General features: G+C 38.5%; 1 protein-coding gene across 1 annotated transcript; it reads right to left on the reverse strand.

Moving 5' to 3' along the window:
- Positions 1–1,557: 1,557 nt before the first annotated feature.
- Positions 1,558–2,396, reverse strand: LOC126161242 (zinc finger BED domain-containing protein 5-like). The gene is made up of 3 exons (XM_049916982.1): positions 2,382–2,396; positions 1,968–2,244; positions 1,558–1,874 (listed from the first exon to the last, which is right to left on the reverse strand). The coding sequence occupies exons 1-3, from the start codon at positions 2,394–2,396 to the stop codon at positions 1,558–1,560; spliced, it is 609 nt and encodes a 202-aa protein (XP_049772939.1).
- Positions 2,397–25,912: the final 23,516 nt, after the last annotated feature.

The following is a 25,912-nucleotide window of genomic DNA, read 5'->3' on the forward strand; positions in this document are numbered from 1 at the left end:
GTATGTCTTACTCGGCATGTAACTTGTGTACTGCCATGCTTTGTTCTTCTTGCTTCGTGCCTAATAAATGCATTTACAATATTTAAAGTGTGTTATTACTGACCAGCATAACGTGATAACTCACGCATCTGTGGATGCATGTCATTGTTCAGTGGCACAACTAGAGCTGTCGCCACCTGCTTCTTCACTTCCACCACTGGCTGCGCCATTCACTTCACAGGACAACTGCCCACTATCCCAACATGGGCGCAACTGGCTGAAAACCACCACATCTCAGCAATTACATCCTTCACTAGCGCAGTTGCATACACCTGCACTAAATGGGATGGTCGTGGAGGAGGGGGGGAGGAGGAGCGGCTGTGTGGGAACTCCTCCTATCACAGATTATATTCTTAATTTCATAACACCCTTGTTCTTTGGTCTTTTTTTCAGTTGTATAACTGCTTCCATGTTTGCTATCTACATTAATCTGAGTGTAATTAAAGTGTATGCATAGTGATAAGTAAAACATGTGAATCAATGAACGGGGTACCACAAAATTATTCACAGTACTCCCTGAGTGGAGTTTCTACTAGATGTTCAGCAAAACCTCAGAAAACAACTTGATTATGCAAATTACAAATCTACATATTAAACAATCATTCTTGGTTTTATTCTTGCATTAGATCATTCTATCTGCATTTGCAAAGTATTTTTATACATGAAAGGTGTTCAGATAGCATGCACAAGTGGCAAAGCCTTGCCCAACCACTGCCGATGTTCAATTTATCTTCTGAACCTCTGCGAGTAAGCTTACAGGTGTTCCTTTAGTGAGGGACAAGAGAAAAAAATATCACTACCAATATGCACATTTGCATTGGTGGAACAGTGGTCCCCATTTTTCGACTCGCAAACCCCTTCTACAACGATCTGTGTTTGATGACCCACTGACTTGTAAGTGTACATACAGTAGACATGTGCTAAATTTAATTCCAAGCAAAAGATTTATTAATGTTAAATTAACTTAACCTTTAATGGTTAAAAACTGAAGTTACTCTAGCTACTGCCTGATAGTTATACAATGTGTAGCTGCAACAATAAATAGAAGTTTTCATTGTAATTACTCACCTCCTCCTTGGAATTCATTGAGAAGGTTACACCTGCTTTCCAAAGCACAGAGCTTTGAAGTAAGGAATCACAGAAGTTAAATAAAGTCACAAATAACTTTCAGCACAAAGTCTGTTCCTGTATTTATTTTTTAAATAAGCATATGAAGAAAATGACTTTTCGCATAAATATATTTATGAAAAGAGTAATACAGCCATTATGACTGTATTCGCTAACACTGAGAACTCCATTAAACTCTATCAAAAACCAATTAGTGAAAAAGATTTATAACTTTAGTGTAACTGAAAATTTCAACAACCTGCTCTTTTTCATTTACACTTAATGTGGATTGTAAAACTGTTGGCTCTTCAAAGGGATTTCGAATCCTATTGTTATTATTGGACATAGCAGGGAAATATTGTCTGGAGGTTTTCCTAAAACTGCAAAGAAGCAGGAATTTGTAGCAAAAGCCTAAATATAATTAATTATTTTCAGTGCATCGTCCGCCACAGATTTCAATACATTGGGCATGTGTTTATAAACAAGAGGCTGTCTGTGAAGGCAACAATGTGTCAAAGAACCGCTTGGCGCTATCGATTTCTCTTTGGCAACAAACTCAGCATGACATCCTGTCATAGATTTCACACTATCTGAACAAATGCCTACACAGCGAGTCCAGTCTATTGAATTTTCCCGAAGGTATTCGTCAGTCAACTTAAATATCTCTTCTCTCATAGTTGTCTCCTTCAAGGGTCTGGAGAATAGCAGCTCCTCTTCTATAGACTCCTCTTAATATAACGAACGAAAAGTAACAAAATGGCCACGTTGCCTACATCAGAGGATTCGTCAAACTGAATCTCGAAAGAGGGACTGGCCCTAACTCTTCCCAAAATGTTTATTTCCTACATAATTTGAGATGTCTTTAATCTGACAGTTAATAGTATAGTTGGACAGCGGTGCCATATTGACTTTTTTTGTGAAAGATCCTTCAAGCATGCACTGTACTAAATCATTTATACATGGTTGCTCCAAATCTTCAGCTACTGAATCAGATTTTGCAGTTTCAGCAGTTCTGTAGCGAACACCATAAGACACTTCAAGGTCATTCTCTTTGTCACTGTTTGCAACAGAAACAAAAGCAGTTAAATCACTTTTCCACTAATTAACTTTAACTGGTGTTACACATATGTAACAAGGGGAATTATACGGTTAATTTAATATTACAATAACAATAATTATTATTATTATTATCATGACAGTTCTGTAGAAACATAGGAAACAGTAATAGACCTAACCTCAAAACCCGCCATTATGGAAAAGACTTTTGGCAAACACTTTGAAATATTTTGCAAGCTCCTTGGGGTTAGAAAACCAAAGGTTATGAAACTATAGGAAGGAGCAGCTCAAATTTGAGTTGGGCTATGACGGAAATGCATGAACTGAGTCGAACTGAAAGGCTGCAGCCCATAATCAAAACAGTTAGCACATGTGTCTTTGATATAATGGACTGATTTTCTTATAATCGCTTGTGACTGTTCTCAGCTATTAAGCCTTTGTGTGTTATATTTAGAAAAAAATTGGGGAAATTTTTTTGTGATGAATATGAACTGTATATGTTGCACATATGCCATATCCATTGCAAAAGTTCTTTTGAAGCTATTGCTTAATAAATAAAATACTGATTCCAAATGGCATCATTGTCACAGAAGTTCACCGTAAGTATAGTCAGTATAAATACATAAACTAATTTCTTATTTATTTTATTAGTAAGTGTTAAATCTCTTTATTGTTTTGTTAAGAAATAAAACAGCATGTTTATTTGAACCTTTCATTTATTTTTAACAAAAAAACCATGCTACAAAATTGATTTTTTACTTATTTATTTACAATGAAGTTTTCTGAAAAAGTTATTTTTTTTGTTAAAACATAATGAAACTTTGCACTTGGAGCATTTAACTCTTGAATATGTCTTTATAAAAAGTCTGCGTCTTGATTTTGATTCTAAATGCTCGGGCCAGTGTCCTATATCGTCAAAGTGCATGTCAGCGACTGGGCAAATTGCCTTGGGCTTTCTTTTGGGAGCAGGTAGACTTAGAGAGTCTGTGGCTGGACGGCCCCTCTTCCTTGCAGGTGTACCAATTCCTCTCTTCAGCAAGGCACTTGATGTTTCTGCTTGAAACTTCAGCAGTGGTGTATATTTCTCATTTTTCTAAGCGCAACGTCGCCTGCAAAGCAGCCAAGCATTCACACAACCCATGTGTATGAAATGGTAAATAATTCTCAGGTAATACCTCTTGATTTTTGTTTATTCTGTATATTTGGACCAACATATCATAGAGGTCCACTCCTCCCATGTGCGTATTATACTACATAATGTTGCGACGTGGAATGTCTATATACAATCTGTTATTTTTACTCCAACATTCCACATTTTCAACAGGTTCCTTGCCTTTATAAGTAGAAATCAGATGGACAGTTTTATTGTAATACCATTTCAAAATTATAATTTTTTTCATCTATGCGGTAATCACAGGTTCCTCTGCCTTCTTCTTTCCTCTCTGCATCACTTTCCAGATGGCATCCACCCAATATGTTTTTTCTGATGGTTTCCTCAACATACATATCTGCTAGGTCGAGGGAAGTAAACCAGTTGTCTATAAAGAGTTTGAAATTGGCATGCCTAGGCAAGTTCCCAATCAGCCAAATCACTATGTTTCCACTCATTCCTAATTCAGGATTACTTGCAGTGTTTGTTGTCTTCCCATCATACACTTCAGAATGATAAATGTAGGCACTTACACCAGCTTGAGCGAATACTTTAATGCCCCATTTGTGTGGCTTTGATTTTATAGAATGGCACAGAGATGTATGTGATTTTAGCGGAATAATAAGTTCTTCAATACCGTCGTATTCTTCAACTTCGGTTTTTAGAAAATTGTTCTTTAGTTGATCTAAAAATGGTTTGCCTTGGACAACTTGTCATGGTGATGGTCATCCCTGAGTAACATATCTGCATTGTCATTCACATGCAAATATCTCCTCAACTTGTCAAACTGACAGAGTGGCATCACATCAGCTATCCTATTATAGCTTGTCTCATTTACCCAATACATCTTGTAACTCGGCTCACTCACAATACCACTTTGTAAATGAATTTCAATGAACTGTCTCATTTCAATGGCACTAATGTTTATACTCTGTTGTAACACTTGAGTAGGGTATAGATTTGTCTACATAACTAAATTGTCAATTATAGTCTCGTCAATGAAACTTTCAAAATATTGAAGGGGAGAACATTCTTCACTTGATGGATCTGAAAACTGCACAGCACTCTGAAGCCTGCAGATCCTTGCATGTCCATGTATAGCTCAGGCACTTTGCATTTCCCGCTCCTAAAGTTTCAAGCCATACAAATAGGGGAGTTTCATCATCAGTAAGAGTTTCTTCTAAACTGTCCAGTTCAGGTTCTGTCTGTAATACTGATATATCGTCGTCACTTTCATCGTGTGATACAATTTTGGCATCTGATATTTCAGAATCAACACCGCACAGAAGAAGAATTTCATCATCCCATAGAGCTTCATGTTTTCCACGCTTAACCTATAAAGAAAAATACGATGCAAGAATGAAAACTACGAAATATATAAGAACAAACACAATTCATTCTTATGATACAAATTCATTTTGCATACCTCATACATACTAATGCATCAATGACTCCAAATGGCGTCATTAGAAATAACATAATAATTACTAAAAAATGTATACATAACTTTATTGTAAACTTACTGTATTTCTTTCGCTTGCCCTTGAGGAACTAGGTAAAGTTGGTTCCATAACCAAGAATTTCAGTATAATCAGAACAAAACTAAACACAACAATCGTTGTTCACACACAACTGCAGTAGCACAACTCACAACGCTTCTTTGTTCTGCACTTCAAACAAACGGCGAGTCACGAAAGAAAAAGCCACTGCGATCTGTTGGCCAAACTTGGAACTACACAAAGCGATGCCAAACGGCATCATTGAAGCATTGGGAAGCTAAAAAAAGCCAGGAATACTTAATGATGCCATTTGGAATCGCAGACTGTCAACAGTAAACTAAATATTCAAACCACCCGAAAATGCAAACATACATCAAGGACATGTGTCACAACAAGATTTTTTTTTTAAAAATCGGATGTATAAAGCCTGAGAAATAAAAAAATTTGCCGCTACTGTCTGGCCAAGCCTCCTATATTTTTACGTTGAAAGACGTGCAAAAGTCTTGGATTCATTGCGCTAGTTTTAAATTCAAACTGAGGCATCGGCCTACCAATGTTCTTTATTTCATACCTTACTTCTCTTTCACGTTTATCGTTAAGAAGTTTGTTTCTAAAATTATTGAAAACCGCTCATTGTTCAGATGAACATGCATGTGAAGTCTAAAGCACATTATACGAGTTTTCGAGTGCTCGGTGAATTTTTACTTTCGAAAAAGATAAATCAAAGAATTTGCATTAAATTTTACTTGTAAAATGGAGTAAACTGCAGCACCGCATTCAAAATGTTGACTGTGGTTTTTGGCAAACCTACTATGCGTAAGACAAGAGTTTACGAGTGGTATAAACGTTTCAAAGAGGGTCGAGAAGACGCTGCAGACGTCGAGTAAACATCGCTCAGGAGTTGCTGAATGAAGTCGACAACGATTCAGAACTTCTGAAGAAGGTTATAACAGGTGAAGAAACAGGGGTATATGAGTATAACGTCGAAACCAAGACCGAATCGTCCCAATCGAAACTGTCTGAAGAGCCAAGACGGAAAAAAAATTGGACAAGTCCGACCACATGACTGAAGGTTTTTCTCACTTTTTTTTCGATTACAGTGGGATAGTGCTTAATAAGTTCCTGCCTTATGGTCGCACAGCCGATAAGGAATACTATCTGCAAGTTACTCGCCGTTTGTGGGAAACAATCCGAAGAAGACCAGAATTATGGCAAAACCACTCTTGGAAATTGCATCACGATAATGCTCCTGCTCAGATATCAATGCTTGTTCATGTTTTTTTGGCAAAAAAACAAAACCGTTATGCTGCCTTAACCAGCTTATTTGCCGGACATGGCCCTCTGCGACTTTTTTCTATTCCTGAAGCTGAAGAGAACTAAAAGAGAACATCGTTTTGGCACGATTGATGGGGTAAAAAGAGAATGTCTGAAGCAGCTGAACACCATAACGAAAAGTGAGTTCCATAAATGTTTCCAAGATGGGAAAAAGCGCTGACACAAGGGTGTTTTAACTGATGGGTATTACATTGAAGAGGACAAAGTTGGTTTTGATGAATAAATAAAAATTCGTTAAGAAAAACAAAAATTTCCGTTACGTTTTAATCACACCTCGTATAGGAAAAAAATTTGATTTGTGGCTGCATTTCTATAAATAGATTATTTGATTTTCCGGGTTTACTGTTGGCTAAGGGTAAAGAGACAAGCTGGACATGCACTGGCATGTCAGATCAAAGTCATCCAAAATTTGAGTTGTTTCGAAAATCCGCCATATGCAGTTACTATTTATTTTTTTATAATGACTGCATAAGGCTGATTTTCAAAACAACCCAAATTTTGAATAGCAATCGTGGAAAAACGTCAAGAGGAGATTCAGACTTGATTAAGATGATTCTAACTCATCTAATACTTAAGCTTAAGACGCACAAGGAATTTATCGAACTTAAAAATACTTATTTAGATTTATCGGTCCTTGGAAAAACAGAAATTTGGCAACAGCGTAGCTCAGCTTTCACTCAAGACAGAACAACACGGTAACAAAGTAAGGATAAAACATTGTGTTCTTTCCGAAATAATTGACTGTATTAAGTTCTGCAGTGTGCTTGAACTTGTCTTATGTATGAATGATGAAACAGCAGAGTCTGGTATCAAGAAAGATTCAGGGAGCTAATAAATTTCACTTCAGCAGCCTTAGGTGCATTTGTAAAATAGCACATTAACAATGCAACACTCCTTAAGGAAATATCCAACAACATACAAAATTATTTACTGGAGTTTATCTTACACCTGTGTGAAAAGGAAATTAATGCAGAAATAGCTAAGGCAGATTTTGTGTCTGTGATAGCAGATGAAATTTTTGATGCATCTCCTAAATTTCAATTGGTTGTAGTATTTCATTATCTGTTATCTACTGGTGGGCCTGATGAAAAATTTTGGACACGTTTAAATCCATCTGGAAACGACGCTTACTCCTTAGGAGTTTGCATTAAAAAGGCCCTCACAAATGTTGTCCAAGAACAGAGAGAAAAAAATAGCTTCTCGAAGTTATGACAGTTCTTGCGTCATGTGCAACCAATATGCACGGCTCCTGACAATTGTAAGAGAAGTGTATTTTTTCATGTATTAGTGCATTGTTATGCACAACAACTGAACTTAATTCTTTCCCAAGGTAGAAGTCAAAATAAACAAATAAAACTGTGTTTCAGTGCTCTTGCAGAGGTACCAACATTCTTATCTTATTCATCTCAAAGAGTGGCTGCTCTAGATGCAAGTGCGAGATGAAGAGTTCCTCACTGATCAGCCATAAGATGGAACGTAAGTCGAGAACAGTCCCTACAGTTCATGAGACTAAAGAGACCACTCTAGAATGTCTCCAACACATTGAAGACACCAACATCCAGGCGACAACTGTGAATCAGCTGTGTGGCATAAGGTTGAAACTGTAACAGCCAAAATTTTCCTTTTAGTAGGAGGTATTTTATAAAACAATGCCCCACTTACATAGCCAATTACAAAAGGGTACCATTAATCATGTCTCAATAAAGCAAGCAACAGCACCATTCCAAATGAAATTTTAAAAATTAGAGGCAATAATATAATCTAGCATGACCAAAAGTAGTAAAACGAAGATGTGAGAACCTCTAAACAATAAGGAATGTAGTATCAAATGAAGTATGTGATGGCCAAATTCAGCAGAACATGTAGAGGTTTGAATTCTCTAGCCACTTATTAGCCCCTGTTTACTTGACCAGCACGTCTTCCCTTCACTGAATAACAAATTTCCTGAAAAAATTCTTTCTGCTATTGTGCAGTCGTATCCATTTTTACACAAAGCTAAGTAAAAAACAAAACTACAAATCACTTATTCTCAAAATGATTTTCAAGAAATGAAAGGTGCAATAGCCGTTATATTATTTCTAATTTAAAAGTAACCTGCAAGAATCTTTTGGTGCCATTATGAAATTGTTGAAATAAGTGGCTACTATCCCAGCGACAATGTGTGAAACAGAGAGGTGTTTCTATACATTTTTGTGAATTAAAACATTTCTTCCACGTACAATGTATCAAAACAGGATACTGCTCTTCTCACGTTATGTGCTGAAAAGAAAATGATCCATAGGCTTCCAGATTTCAACTAGAGACTCATGGACAGATTCACCACAAAAAAGAAAAGGAGGATGGACTTTCTCTATAAAAACACCTCTACAGGAGATTCAACCCCGTAAATGTCACCGAGCGAGGTGGCGCAGTGGTTAGCACACTGGACTAGCATTCGGGAGGACGACGGTTCAATCCCGTCTCCGGCGATCCTGATTTAGGTTTTCCGTGATTTCCCTAAATCGTTTCAGGCAAATGCCGGGATGGTTCCTTTGAAAGGGCACGGCCGATTTCCTTCCCAATCCTTCCCTAACCCGAGCTTGCGCTCTGTCTCTAATGACCTCGTTGTCGACGGGACGTTAGACACTAACCACCACCACCACCACCACCACCATAAATGTCATTTGGATCATTTTATGGTAATTTTAGAGCTACAGTAATATTTTAAGTAATTTAGAAAATTAATTTTTTTGAAATGGTAAACTGCATAATGCAGTAAAAGTAGTGACCCGCCCCCAATCCATTTTAGACACGAATTGCCACTGGCTCCCAAACAAAACTGACAGTAAAGATAAAGCATAGTGACCCTAGATTTACAAGTTTCTTTGGGGCTCTGTTTCATCTTCACTAAGTAACTGGGACTCAGACTGTTCTTTGTATCTGACTTCTGCTAATGTGTCTATATTTGTGGCCAATGTTTATGGTAATAAAGTATTGCGGTTTCAATTACCCATCCATGAAAGTTATTCTGGATACCCATTCACACGGATTCACTTTGGGAGTCAGCTGTGACAAGTATGCTCATTTTTCGGTTATATCTGTAATGTGCAATGCAGTTTGCCAATGAAACAATGGATTGTGCCAACGAACAAGTGTTACTTGGACCATTTTATCAAGACACTGATCTTAGTGAATCCTAAAGTGTACCTTATAAAAATAATTTTTTTCCATTTTCTTTTCTCGCTCTCTCTCTCTTTTACAAAGAAATTTTTAAGTTGAAAAAAATCTCTTGTGTCATGAGTAATATCTATAATGTCAACAATTAACTAACGGATGTTAGCGAAAAATTCAACTATATCTGTGAAATGTAGGAAGGAAATCACTGTACAAAACCTACATTCGTTTATCTAAATAAACAAATGACTTTGTTGGGAAACAGAGACTTTTTCCTCTTATAATTCTATTTTAACATTCGATGTGCTAAGAGGTATGTTGTCAAAATCCTTGTGTTATAGTTTTTTTAATGATAATATTTTCTTTCAGATATGTCTGTACCCTCAGTTACTGTAATGAACCTGTTAATATCACCATACTGAATTTCGTTTAATTACTTTATATTTTTCAAGTAGCTGTAGCAGGAAATTGTGCTCACATTGTTTGAGGGCATAGTGCCCAATTGTTTATTACATTGCGTCATTTAAATATTCTGTTCTCCACAAGTCAAACCTGCAGATCCGTTTTTATGAAGCCCATCCACTTCTTATGTTTCAGTAACAATAGTATTTTATGGTCAATGAGCCTTAAAAAAGCGATGATACTAAAAACCACCAGTGTCTGATATTTCAAAAGAACAAAACAGCACTGGCCTAAAGGTTTAAAACAGAGACAAATTTTGCTGAGATCATCTTGAGGTTCAAATGTCAGATTAAAATGGAATGAATCGATCCCATACTAATTTTAACCTGATCTCCAAGTTCTCTGCATCACCAGGGCCCTTACATAATCATTAAGAATCTCATTTGCAGATGTTGGTGGTCCACCTGAACGTGCTTCTCTCTTCATTAATCAGTGGCCATCTATGAAGCGGTCGTACCATTCCTTTATCTTTGTGGTACTCATTGCTTTGTCCCAAATGTTTGTCGAATCTTGCAGATTTTTTTTCAACTTGAGAATCACCAGTCTTAAAATAAAACTTGTTTCAGTAACACTGTTCCGCTTTTTCCATAATTTTGCCAACTATACAATATCTGACAACTACTACTTACACGTGTTCATTTCTCAACAGCTAGCCAGTGACTGGTTCCTTCCACAGTCATGAAAAAAATCGGGCATGTGCACTGTGCCCTCAAACACAGAGAGCGCGTGAGCCTTGATGCCTTTGCTTGTTTCAACAATAAAAAAAGAGATCAGATACTTTCTGAATAGGCCTCATTTATGAATAACCAATAGCAGGAAGAAGACATAAAATGAGCGACACCCATTTCCATTTAGCCGGCCGCGGTGGTCTAGCGGTTCTGGCGCTGCAGTCCGGAACCGCGGGACTGCTACGGTCGCAGGTTCGAATCCTGCCTCGGGCATGGGTGTGTGTGATGTCCTTAGGTTAGTTAGGTTTAAGTAGTTCTAAGTTCTAGGGGACTTATGACCTAAGATGTTGAGTCCCATAGCGCTCAGAGCCATTTGAACCATTTCCATTTATTTGGAAACAAGCAAAATTATATTACAAATTATTCTGGTCAACACAACAAAAATACCAGGAAAAGACACCATTGTTTTATCTCTTGCTATCAGATGTCATGAATCTTCTGGTTCCACAGTGGATGTACCATATACTGTCACTATTTTTTTTTATTTGCAGCTTTAAAATTTTTAATTCCTGGCAGGGGACAGGGTGTTGAGTGTCCTCTCTCATCATTTTCATCATCATTGACACACAAGTCGCCAAAGTGTCGTCAACTTAAAAATACTTGCAATATGACGGCCAAACCCCAATGGGGATATCCCGGCCAATAAATGCCATACGATCATTTCATTTTGATTTCATTACAATAATTGTTAGGTTATGAGGGATCATGGCTTTAAGATGGCCACCATTGCATTCCACATAGTTAAAATGTTGGAATGACGTTCCTTTGTGTTTTAATGTCGTGTGCCTCTTCTCAGAAGTTCAGGAGGGATTTCAATGTTGATAACTGCACTGTTTATATGCATGCAAACCCAAGTGAAGTGAGTAATACTTTTTTGGAAATTATTATCTGTGTTATGAGTAAAATCAACGAGGAAGGAAATATGGATCACTTAGAAGGAATACAAAGTCAAGAAAATGGGAATATGACAATCTGGTGGAACTGAACATCAAAAACAGAGAGATGGCTGCCTCTGAGACAGAAGTGTTAGTACATCTACTTCCAACACAACAGTTCAACAAACCTCATCAGTAGCAGATCCGTTTGTGATGTTATGTCAGAAATCAGTAACTATAATGAGTGCTAAATTAAGCAATATTGCGAAGACACAGTCAAAACAATTTGAGAACATTTTTAATCACATTGCACAAGGTCTCGATGTGAAATTAAATGAGCAAGCCCAGAGACAAGATTGTCAAATGACAACTAATTTCGAATCTTCAAAGAAAAGTTTAAATGCACAGAAGGAAGACAGTTTTAATAAAGTTGTTAAGGAACAATCAGGCAACATTAGAACAACATTACATCAGGTATCTAAGGAACAGTGAGACCAAATTAAAGCGACGTTAGATAAGTTACGTAAGTAACAATTTGATCAAATCAAAACAACGCTCGATCCGATACCAAAGGAACAATTCAATCACATGAACGTGAATTTCATGGAAATGCGTTCTGAAGTTACGTAATTAAAAGATGTATATCAGGTTATATTGACATGATACAGCAATTATCGAATGACGTGAGTTCGCTAAAAATAGTGCAAACTACAGCGGAAATATCGGTACAATTCGTGACAGCTCAGTTTTAGAAATTAGTTGTGGAGCAACTGGGTAAGATGAAACGGAGTTTTGTCGAGTAACACTAGAATTAGCGAACGAATTTTCGTTCTGGTTAAGGATGCGAGAGACTCAGATTAATGAATCGCTCAACACTGAATTACGTGCTGGTGTACAAAGTGTGAGTCAAGAAGTGGGGTACGAATATAGCATCTCTAATGAGGTAGAAAGAAAGTATTGATACAAATAAAGACCGGGTTTAAGTGCAAAATATCGGGTAGTGGGCTGAACAGGTAAATGTTGAGGTCAACAAGTGGCTCTGGTTGTGTTGTTTTGGGGAAGGAGACCAAACAGCGAGGTCATTGGTCTCAACGGATTAGGGAAGGATGGAAAAGGACATCGGCCGTGCCCTTTCGAAGAAACCATCCCGGCATTTGCCTGGAGCGATTTAGGGAAATCACGGAAGACCTAAATCAGGATGGCTGGACGCGGGATTGAACTGTCGTCCTCCTGAATGCGAGTCCAGTGTGTTAATCGAGGTCAACATCCTATGGCAAGAGATAGCAGCAGTGAAAGGTGCCGTGCAAGATCCATCACCAGTAAGCATTTGTGATGCGACGGATAGCTGCACGGTCTAACTCGCTGCTTCACGAGTGGGAAGGCGTGCCTGTCCCTGGCACGAATCCGCCCAGCAGATCAGTGTCGAGGTCCGGTGTGCTGGCCACCCTGTGGACGGTTTTTAAGGAGGTTTTACAGCTGGTTCAGTGCATGTGGGCTGGTTACCCTTATTCCCCCTCAGTTACACTATGGCGGCGATTGCTGCACAAACACTGTCTTCACGTACATGTACACCATAATTACTCTACCACACAAACATTTGGGGTTACACTCGTCTGGTACGAGACGTTCCCAGGGGGGTCCACTGGGGGCCGAACCGCACAATAACCCTGGGTTCGGTGTGGGGCGACGGTGGGGTGGGTGGACTGCTGTGACCTGTTGTTGGGTTGTGAACCACTGAGGGCTATGGCGGGACGAAGCCTCTCCGTCGTTTCTAGGTCCCCGGTTCAATACATACATAATACACAAGCATATGCGTAGGTGATGTTTTTGGAAATGCACTGTTATGTGACTGACAGTACAAAGAGGAGATGGTTCGGTTAGTCCCAACACAGACAGTGCACTCAGTCAAGTGGGCACAGGACCAACGTTACTGTAGTGCTATTAGAAGAGAGCCTCCTAAAACATAGGGAATTTATGGTGTTTTCTCAGAGAAGAAGTCGCCATATCGTGTTGCATTCATAAGAGGGGTTAGGGCCATATTACCCAGACATGAAGTGATAAAAAAAAAGTTTGTTGCAGCTTACATAGAGTTAGATAGTGTGCTTTGGGCTACAGAAAAACCCGAAAAATGCTAAAGTTATGAAGAATGTGAAAGAGCTTTCTTAAATAAATTTTGGTCAGTATCGCTACAGGAGAAAGCCCTATAACTTGAAACAGAGCAGTTTAAGGAAGTACTTCAAACATTATCCAAACAAAACAAGATAGTGGGATGAACCCATGTCTGGAAAGTAATTTATTAAACTGTTAAAATCGAAGTTTATAGTGCACATGACGGAAAACTAATCCGTGTGAGGGGGTGAATTTAGACCAATTTATGTCCATTCTTGATTAGCTGGACTTAATACATGAAGATTGTTGGATGTTGCGGTAATGGTGGGCAGCTACACTATGGACCTGTGGGTGTAAGCATAGCACCAAAATCGTAAATCCGATTTCAACAGAAAGAGGAGAAACGATCACCAGTTCAACCTACATAGGAACCAGAACTGGTAAAATAGACATGGTAATATGTGGGGGGGTATCACATGGCAAGCAACACAGGACCACCAAAAGTAAATAAGACAAGCATAGAGGACAGGTGGAGACCTAATCCCAGTAATAACCCTAATTGGCCACAGCCAAATCGAGAATGGTGCTGCCACAAAACCAGTCTGTAAGAATAGTGGAGATGACAGAAGATTGCACTCCACTGATCCCAAGCGTGTTGATAAACTAAACGTGACCGTACTTAGCCCTCCAGTGCGTGACGCAGGGTGGAGTGAGGGCATTAGACATAATTTCAGCGTACATATGCTGAGGTATAACGATGACATCGACATTCATCATGAGTTATGCAATGACACCGATGCATGCAAAGAGCAAACGAAAGATTTGGTCCAGACAGCTGTTAGTGTAGTAACAGAAGAAGTTCCATAGTTAGATTTAATGATAAACGTTATGGCAGGCCATTTTTTCAATAAGATCAGTAAGACTATCATGTATCTACTTCGTCGGTGTAGAACTGCAAGATTTCCGAATCTGTTGAGGTCATTATTCCCTTAGAACTCAGAACTACTTAAACCTAACTAACCTAAGGACATCACACACATCCATGCCTGGGGCAGGATTCGAACCTGCGACGTAGCGGTCGCGCGGTTCCAGACTGTAGCGCCTAGAACCGTTCGGCCACTCTGGCTGGCAAAATGTACATTCCTAATCGTTGAAGGCTTAACTGTGAGCTGCATGATTGACCTAGGATTTATGAGTGTGAGGAATAGTACTATTGACCCGCCATGTGCTATGCGGATTTTGACGATTGATGGCAAGGAAGTCACTGTGAATCAGTTAAAAACTGCAGCACAACATGGCAGGTATTGCCAGGGCAACAGGGTAAAAATAACACAGAAGGAATTACTCTATATCAGTGACATACAGTCTCACTGCGTTGATGAATCAAAATTATTATAGCTTAATAACAAGGAAGTGGAATCTAATTTGAACCACATTCAGAGTAAAGTGGCAAAATCATGATGCTCTCTATTAAGATTTTACACCAATTGAGCGGCTTGGCTAGGAAACATGGTTCCTTCAGTGAAAAACTGCTGAACATTCACTCACAATCGTAGACTACAAGACGCAGATTTTATTACAGTAGAAGCTTTCGTTCCTTGGTACTCAAAAGATATACATTGATAAATCTTCAACTCAATTAATCAGTAAATATGTTATTCTCCAAAAACCACAACACATAGACCAAGTCCCAGCAGAAATGACATTAATGTAAGAACAGAATGACACTACCAAACAGACTACTAACCTACAGTTATGTTTTAAATGAGGATAATTTCTTTCAACTACTTGCACATCAAACAATATACGACATTACAACACTAAAACAAATCTCGATAAATTCTTGCCCATAATACGAAGTTATTGAAGGAAATTCTAAAGTATTCACAGGAATTTTTTATAATTAACAAATACTAATAGATGAATGCTTAAAGTTAGCTTTAACCACATTTTTAGTAGTACATTACGGGAGCAAACAAAATCGCATAACTTCCAATCTAAGAACAACACGCTGTCATAAACAAACGCCTACTGATCATTGGCAATTGGTTACAATAACGCTAAGTAAGAGCAAAGCCGTAAAATATCGTCAAGAACTTAAGCCTGGAAAATTCTTGTACCATCATCTCAGGGCATCCAGCTCATTTAAACATTACAGCATCAGAGCCAGAATATATACCATCTCGTTGGCTGGTCAAGAGCGGAAAAATCTGCTGAAGGCCGACTGCAACTACAGAACAGTCCCTGGGTAGCACAGAAACTAGTACTCAGGGTAGTATCATGCCTCTACAACAAACAGAGAACTCAAATACCATACACATCAATACATGTGCCCAGTTAGCATCTGCAAAGTGCACAATCGACAAAACACAGCAGTTCAAAATGGTTCTATCACAAATGTCATACTTGGTGATGGAATATGTCAGCTCTTCCAAAATAGCTTCTTTCGTAATTTCAACTTCCAGAGAAGAAATATGCGAACAGCTGCTCGAACAGAGTGTGGGGTAAGATTAAAACTAGCAGTTAAACCCTTGGAGTGCCCACAAGGATATAAATTCAAAATCCAGTAACTGCAGGGAAGGCACTGTAAAATATGTCTAATGAGATGCGACACCAGCGTTCCAGCTCACCATATAAACGGCTGTCCAACTTTGCTACTGAACGCCTCACACAATGTCCAGACATTGTATCTCATCAAAACAAGACATCTAATCCAGCCTGTGGTGCTCGTTCATTTTCGTCGTCCACACTGGTCTCTCATGACTGACACACACAGAGCTGCTGCTGGCAAAGTTTTCTGCTCCACCTCGGAGCCTGCTCACCAACCTCCCACTCTAGCTAACGTCTTTCGTCCAGCACACTATTTAATAGCCTTTTCCTCACCACAGAGCATGCTCCCTCAAATAACCCACCAGCGATGATGCTGGAGACGATTGCGCCCATTGCAAAATTGATCAGGACGCATCAGCTAATATGCTATACAGACGCTCAATTGGTCAATCTGTTAATGAAGTATGTCAATATAAATACCTGATATTGTAAGCTGGAGAGTGATCAATTAATTCAATGTAAAGAAAGCTTCTGATAGAAAGTTTTTTATTGCCTTGATTTCATTTATGTACACTGGATTACTAGTTTCTACAGGACTAAGCTCTAATCTTCAGGTCCAATGAGTACAGATTATGAAATCATGCTGGGTGAAACTTTTTAAAATTATGATTCTGTTTGAATGGTTTGAAAACAAACATGCAGTTTACCACACAGTATGATTTCATAATCAGTACTCTGTGGATCTGAAGATGGCAGCTTAGTCGTGTCAAAACTAATAATCCAGTGTACATATATGCGATCAACACAATAAAACCTTCATATCAAACTCTTTCTTTACATTAAATACATCAGTATCTTTTCTGAAAAACCAGGGATCAGTATGGGCTATCAATACAACATGGAGGTAGTCCCTCACAAGATCCACTTACTCCATCCTATGGACAAAACATAAAGCCATAAGGAGGGAAAGTAGAAAAATACTAGATTCGAGGGTAATTGAAACATCTCTTTTATCTTATTGTAGTCATTTGCTAGCAGTTGGAAAGCCAAATGGACAAGTGCACTTGGTTTTGGAAATAACTGTACTGGTACAAACAACACATGAGGTACTCAAGCAGCAAATCCCAAAATTTTATGGCATTCGGTCTGTAACTAGTCTCAATCTGAGGGTGTTATCCTGACAGAGCCTTTTATCAGAGAATTCCAGGAAACATACAGCTTTTATTTATGGAGCAAAAATTATCATCAGTTTAGGCCAATTCCGTTTTCCCTAAACATCAGGGCCAGAGTTGTTATTACAGCACTGGTCACAGTAGTGGGACCAGAGTTGCTCAACAAAGCAACACTCAATGTAGATGAAAGCCATTAGAAATTTTCCATCACCAAAACACTGAAACAATTGAAAGATTTTCTCGATTTCACCTTTTTCTTTAGAAGATTAGTGTCACAGCAATTATTGAACAGCAATAGTTTATTGAAGTTATTAAGGAATAATGCTCCATGGTACTGGATAGAGGAATGACAGGTAACATTGAATAAAATTAAAGATGTGTTAGTCAATTCAAAAACATTACACCTAGTGGTCATGTGTAAGCATTTTTACATTGCTGCAGACGCTACATATTTGGGTCCTGGATTATATTATTTCAAACTGTAGAAGAAAATAGAAAATCCAAGTTACACATAATAGGTTTTACCATCAGGGTGTTAACAGAGTCTGAAAAGTAATATTCAGCAACGTAATTATAGGCTCTAGCTGTGATCTGGGCTTTTAGAAAATTTCATTATTACATATATGGAAAACACATAAATGTGTATTGCGATCACAAGACTTAAACCTTTATTCGGAGCTGTAAATTGTTACTACTACCTTTAGTCAGATGATGCCTATTGTTGGCTGGATCCAGCAGAGGTTCGAGTACCCCCTTGGACATGGGTGTGTGTGTTTGTCCTTAGGATAATTTAGTTAAGTAGTGTGTAAGCTTAGGGAATGATGACCTTAGCAGTTAAGTCCCACAAGATTTCACACACATTTGAACATTTTTTTTGGCTGTTGTTGCAGTAATGTGACTTTAAAATATTACACATAAGTGGCAAGTATAACATTATAGTCGATGCTTCGTCTAGATTATTCGAAGATCTGCCAGAGTTTTCAGAGATAATGGAACAGGAGCCCAATTGTATTTTGTACAAAATTACAAATGCGAAACACAAACATCATTATTAAGACATGTGTTATAATATAGGAGGCATTCAGGCAAACTACCTGGAAGGCTCAGAATAAAACAAGAACTAGTACAAAACGCTTCATAAAAACTGGCACATTACAGCTAAAATCATAACAATCTTCTATATCACATGCACAGTCGTACTAGTGTTCTAAGGTCTGTACATTCTCCAACAGAATGACAGGAAAATTTGATCTGGTATATACACTATGCTTGGGGGCATTTTGGAGCTTCAAAATGTCCATACAAGATAGGTAACACTCTTATTTTTCAGATATGTGCTGGAAAATACAACAGATTATGCGAACTTGTCTGACCTGCCCGAAAACAAAGCCACTAAACGAAAGTAAGATAGTGAATTACATGCTATTCCTACAGGAGAACCATTAGAAACCATATCGATTGAGGTTGCAGGCCCTTTACCATTGGCTAGGGAAAGAGTCAAGTACTTCATACCCATGTAGCGTCTGTTTTCTAAATATGTCATAATTTATGCATGAAGTCAGTGACAGCTGCATCCATTATTAAAAGAATTTCAAGCAACTACATCCAGCCATTTGGCAAGCTGCTAGCTCTTTTATCTGAGAATGCATCTAATTTCACATGTAAAAAATGGAAAAATTTCTAGAGGAAAATTGAATAAAACGAATTTTAATATCCAAGTGTCATCTATAAAGTAACCTCACAGGTAGGTTATTTACAAAATTCTATGGATTTGTACACATCAAACAAAGAAAAGAAATGGATAGAATACCTAGACCCCTTTGAAGAAATATTCTATAATGTACCTCACAACCCACAACCTGAACACCAGTGGAGATATTCTTGGCCAAAAAGGAAAAAAAAACGAATGGTTAAACTTGTTGCCACAATTACAGTTGTCAATGAACTGTACTCACACATCCACATCATACTTGAGAGTCACCCTCCCGGTGTTGACAGAGAAATACGATATTGTAGTGCCTGGGTTATTCTATTGACAAATGCAAAGGTCCTTTGGGCATGCACGCATGTCCAAAAGCATTTTGCATCGTATCAGAGTAACAAAGGCACTGCAATATCATATTTCTCTGCCAATACCAGGCAAGTGACTTTCAAGTACAATGTCTAACTTGTACAGGAATATACGTAATGGAAGTGGCGAGTACAGGTCGTAGAGCTAGGTTAACAACACATAGAGGTTTGGGTCTGACTGTGAGTCGTGCATGGAGCTCCAGATCAGAAGGCGACTGCTCGTGATAAGCGGGAAATCTGGGTTCGAGTCGTGATTTGGCACAAATTTTCATTTTCATCATTCCATTCTACAGCTGATGGGTGTCCTTACTCACAACTGCAAATACACTGAATGTACATATTCTATGATGTTCCTGTGACATGGCATTCCATCCCTAAACTGCCTCCTTTTCAACCAGACCACCCACGCACATCATTTGCAATTGGTTAGACTGTTCTGGCTAGCTATGATATTGTAAATGATGCTTTTAAATTTTCCACCGTATTAACCAGTGGTGGTGACTACGGGTACACCACCGGTGATGTGTTTAATCACCTCCACTCAGCGACAAATTTGGTGCAGCAAAGGCTGTTTTGCTTCAACAATTGTCCAAAATGCATGGACAATACATATAGCAGGTTTCTTATTCAGAGAATCTGAATGGGAGAACACTTCCCCAGTTCTGGAGATACTGATGCGAGTTAAGAGATCCAGTGCTCATGCCAAATGACACACTTCAGACTGTGTGGTTAAGTAAATTGTCTCCACAAATATAGGCTTCCATGATTTTTCGTGATGGTGATACATCAGAAGTCAGGTTGCACATCACTTATATAATTTTTGCACTCCCACAACAGCTGCATTGCTACAATTTTGAGGTAGAAATAGCTATGATGGTTTCAGCCCAAGGTGGAAGTGTGTTGCCAAAGGGAGTCAAGTGCATATGGAGTGACACGACAGTGATGTCGCATGTAAACAACAGGCTGATCACTGGTGCTTTGCACTGGAGCAGTCCTCTGTGGGGATTTTGCACCTGAACAATTTCGACTGCGTGAAGTAGCCTTAGAGTTAGTAGTTTCTTTAATGTTTTATTTCATCTTTGCTTTGTAACTGATTCAGTCTGTTCTTGGTATCTGATTTCTGCTATTATGCCTGTGCTTGTGTCTGAGTTTATAATAACGGAGTATCACCACTTTGATGATCCATCTATGAGTGTTATTCTGGATACTGTAGTGGCACTGCTCATCATGCCTCCTCTTTTTCCGTGAAATATTGAAGAACATGATACACAATTATTTAAAGTCATGGAAATTATGATTCAGCATTATAATTGCACTTACTGTTTTTCACAATCATTCAAAAAGATAAAACTGGTTTAAATGCTTTCACTTATGAAATATTGTATGTATATCTTTGGTTAAGAAACATCGACTATATGTGCATATCTTTATATATATTTGGATTTGCAAACAAGCAGTTTACATTGTACACTGTACAATAATGGAGGCAGTTGTGTGCTAATGGAGTAACACAATATTTATTTGGTGTCTGTGTAATGTACGCTGGGCAGTTATAAAGCAGTATATAGTTGGAGTCTCTATGTTGCCGAGCAGTGATATGGAAGCAGACATGAGGTTCTGGACTGTACATTCACTTTGTAAATTATTTTATTAAATTGTGAACAAATATTCAGACTGTTTTGCAGTGAAGAATTTGATATCCATAGAAAGTTGACAGGAAGAAAGTAATCTGCTTCATAATATTATTTCAGTGTACATATGTTCAAGCAACAATCCATCTATCTCACAACAAGTAGGATCTGACGTCTAGATGAACAACCAAACAAGGATTTCAACATCATTGAGCACAGAATTAAGAAAATAAAAGCGAAATATTATTGTTCAGCATCCACTTGCTCATACCAACTAGCAGTTATCACACAAATTCGTGCATAGTTAGTAGATGATGAAGTTTCTTGGGTGGGTCAGAACTTGGGGTCTCTATGACCAGGATAGAAATAAACATACATATGGACTGAAATGTTGTGTATTAGCAAGAAATTACGGAAAATTGACATATTGGTAACTGAAACAAAAAGAAAGTTTTTCCAAATGAAAGAGAGCAATTATGAGGGACAATAAAGGAACTGATCTAACCAACATTGGCAATGCAGATGTGAACTTAGCTAGTAATTTTTATTTTCTTTTTATTTTTCTTGTGTGTATGTGTGTGTGTGTGTGTGTGTGTGTGTGTGTGTGCATGTGCGTGTGTGCGTATGTGAAGCACATTTTTTAAAAATGACAATATTAGAGCCAAAGTTGGAGTGATGTCAGATATTGCAGACATGGTTGCAACAATCAAGAGGGAAGATGAATCATCTGAATCAGTGGAACAGGGATATTCAGAATTAAAAAGAATGATAAAAGAATTTACTTACTCAGTTAACCACTCTAGTCAGGAAATGAGGAATAATTTAAAAGATATTTAGGTTTAAAATTAAGAAACAAGGAATGCCTTGAAAATAGTAGACTAATCGGTTGAACAAAGTAAACATCTCAAAGGAAATACACATCATTCACAAATCTGAATGAAGAAGTAAGAACAATAATCAGTGAAATTAATGAACTTACAAACAAAATTTTTTTGTTGCACTTGTGGCCTTAATTGTAGAATCAAGCAGTAGTGTCAAAAAGAATTCAGTAAATTAGTGAACCTTAAACGAGAATTCTGTAGAAGATGGTGTGATTTTGAGGGAATAGACAATTTTCCTGAAAATACCATAGATGACCTTGTTATTAAGGCAGATTGTTTTCTTGTAGCAGAAAACGAAATTTCAACATTAGATGCAGAAAGTCTTGCAGAACATAAATTTAGCAACAAAAAGACTGTTTGGAAACGATTTTCAAAACTCTGTGAAACATTAAAGCTTGATTGGCTGGAGGAGTACTTGAAAATATTTTGTGACAATTTAACATTAACTGGAAAGAATTTAATGTTAATGAAGTATGCTGTGATGTCACATTTAGAGTCTTTCAGTTTGCTGAAAGAATAGCTGAACAAAACTTTGCAGTAAAAGTAAAGGAAATGAATACTGAGATACATGTACGTAAAGTAATGCATATGCTTTTTAAACAACTACATAGGCATGATGTGCCTTTTACATTAGTAGAGAGATAGTTTGGGAAACGTAACAATACAATTATTTCTGAAGTTAACTTCATAATGGAAGTCGCCAGAAGATGTCTTGCTGAGAAAGATCAGGGGGCCACCAGATAAGAATAATTTATGAATGAACAAAAGTGATGCTGAAAAGAAAATTTCTGGTCCTATTAAGCTATACTGTGTAAATGAAATAATGGCACACACAGAACATTTTACATTTGAATCTACATAATAGTAGTGTTGGTACTGTAAATTGATTATCTAATGCTTTTGCTTTAATTATGTCTGCTGTTTATGATTTGAATTCCTGAGCTGGGGACTGGTAAGCGCCACCAGTCCCCTGTCACCGTAAGCTCTGAGCATACTTCAGCGACCACCGTGCGGCGCGGCGGTGGAACGTTGTGTGTCTCAGGGAATGGGGATCTTGGCTTGACCGCCCGGATCGCGAGGATGGAATAAACCTCTATAAAAAAACCCTCAATCTCAAGGTGTGCTGCGCGCTGATGAGATGCATGGCTGTTGAGGTGGAACAGTCGATAGCGGGCAACCTCTGGGGAACCTGCCGCACCTCAGTTGTATAAGGCTTACCTAGGCATGCGGGGCTCTGTCTAGGTGGACTTCTAGTTCCCTAGCTGCTCGTGGGACCGAGATGGATCCTTCGAAATCCTCTTTTCTTCCTCCCAGCGGAAAGGGTGGGCCGCTGGAAGGTTCTAACACCCAGTCTCTTAAGAGGGCCCGTGCAGTCAGTCCCCCTGACTCCGGCGCTTCTTTGAACAGTCCAGTCTTAGGTAACAGAATGCATTCTGGTAATCCAAATGTGTTTCTCATTGTGAAACGGAAGGAGGGTAGTTTCGAGAAGGTTTCGCCCTTCTATATACAAAAGGGATTGGAGGGAATCTGTGGCTCCTTAAAATCGGTGAAGCGCTTACGTAATGGGACCTTGCTAGTGGAAACTTCCACTTCCCAGCAAGCAACTAACCTCCAATCTGCTAAAAGCCTTGGAGAGTATGCCATAGACACTGAACTGCACAGCACCTTGAACTACAGCAAAGGTGTTGTGACATGCCGGGATCTAGTTGACATTCCCAAGGAAGAACTGCAACGTGAGTGGGCTCCAGAAGGTATCGTTGATGTCCAACACATAATGAAGAGGGTTGATGGCACTCTTGTCAAATCCGACTCCTTTATTCTGACCTTCAGTAGCACAAAGCTTCCTGAACATGTTAAAGCTGGCTTCCTTCGCCTTAGTGTGAGGCCTTATTTCCCGACCCCAATGCGCTGTTTCAAATGCCAGCGTTTTGGTCATACCACCTTAGGCTGTAAAGGCGAAGCGACTTGTGGAAACTGTGGTCAGGCTGCTCATGAAGGAGTTGGTTGCTCGTCTCCGGCTAAATGTATTAATTGCTCTGGGAACCACCCTGTTTGGAGTAGGGACTGCCGAATATTTTTAGAGGAACGCAAGGTCCAGGAAATAAAAACAACCAAGCGTATCCCCTATGGTGAGGTCAAGAAGATCTATAAGTCGATGCAACCTCCCACATTTGCTACATCTTTTGCATCCCTGGTTCAGAAGCCTACTCCAAAAGTCGATGCCTCAACGCAGACTGAGGTGGTGAGTGTTGGCACTAACACCTGCAGCTGTCAGTGCACTTGCAACGCAGCCAGTGTTTCAGAGCCAGTAGCCCCTACTCGAACGGCAGACAAAGGTACAGTGGCGAACCTGGGCCAGGCCCTGGCGCCTCCAACAGCTGAGGCTGTTCCCAAGCCCAGTGCGCCAATTACCACACCCACATCTCTGTCCGGCACATTTTAACAGACTGCATTTTATACCGTGATGCAAGGGCAGAAGCACAAGTTGATGGGGATCTGCCCTATGTTTTAGCTAACGATGAGACGTGTGTGTCTAGGGTTTTTAAGTTTTGTGATGCGTCTGGACTCTGGCCTAAACTTTTAGGCTGGAGGTTTTAGTGTATTGCAGAGTGGCTGACTCCTCCCTTTTTTCCTTGCGGTCAGCCAGCCACTTCCATCTGCTACATTGTTTTAGCACCCTCTACCTTTTTCTTCCCGTGTTGTTCATGTTTTACTGTTGACGCCCTGCTTCATCCCACGCTTCGGTGTGGGTGAGCACATGTTTTTCAATGATTGTTCCCCGTGTGTTCTGTTCCGTTATATGTAAATGTTCTGAGTTTTTTTCTTCACACCAGTCTCACTATGATACTGAACGGGCGCTGAAGACCTTGCTGTCGTGCGCCCACACAACCCTTCCACTACTACTCCACTACTACTTATGATTTGAACTACATTGTAGTATGATTAGTAGTAGAAAATGAAGCAAACTATGACTTCCAGTGATTTCCATAAAGTAATTAATTACATTGTGCCATATTTTGTTATTCTGTCTAGACTGTGAGAAAGCTTTGAAGAATAAACTGTTGTCATTATTTAAAAACAATATTATGCTGATCATACACTAGAATATGCAATTTACTGTTCTGATGGGAAACATTACTGAATTTTTTTGTTAGATGTGGTTTAAAATTGCCATGTTTTATATTATAGAAAAATACTGGTAAATGAAATCTAAGATTACATCAAATGTTATTACAGTATCTATGTCGGAAATACTTTCTGGGTATTAATGTCATTTAGTGTCATTTGGATTTCTTTGTTCTTCTGTTTCACAGAACTGTTTATGCATGTCTTTGGATACATTTGGAAATATATTTTATGTAGGACTTGTTCTTTACCACTTGGTGGCAGCATTTGAACATGGTTGTTACGAAAAACTTAATCAACAGAAAGTATTTTGCTATAAGTGTATAGTATATTAACATGAGCTCACATTAAATAGCTTTCTATGCAATTCCAGCTATGTCTATGTACAAAATGCTGTTCTTAGAAAGAGTTCTTCAGACCAGATACATACTGGAAACTATACACAAGATAGAAGTCAGGAAAGGTCTGAAGCAGATACTGCATGGTGAATAATGTACATGGTGTGGCCAGAATATTTTGATTTATTTTTGAATTGTGGAGGATATTATTGTTGTACAGTATCTATGTATATTGAGAAATGAAGTCATTAAGATGATGTGGTGATGATGATGTACTGGGGTTAATAAGAGATATATGTTTTGTGACTATGATAAAGTTGAAGTTAGGGAACTATATTATGATTTACAGTGTAGGGAATGATGTGAAATTAATAATGTACTTACTGTAGCTCTGATAACTAAAATACCAACTGCATTAATTTTTAAGGTAAAACCATGTGATGGGATAGTAAATATACAGAAATCATGGAGAATTACTGTAATAGAAAAACGTCTGCTGACCCATATTTTGGACCAACTGTTTGATAAGACAAGTCTGATTGTTTAAAAAGTGAAAAGGATAGAGAAAATTCTCAAAGAATTGTAAAGGTGAAAGAAAAAGAGAAAGAACTGAATGTTTTCATTTAGTCAT

Source organism: Schistocerca cancellata, chromosome 2 (assembly GCF_023864275.1).
Source record: "Schistocerca cancellata isolate TAMUIC-IGC-003103 chromosome 2, iqSchCanc2.1, whole genome shotgun sequence".
In the NCBI taxonomy this organism is placed as follows: Eukaryota; Metazoa; Arthropoda; class Insecta; order Orthoptera; family Acrididae; genus Schistocerca; species Schistocerca cancellata.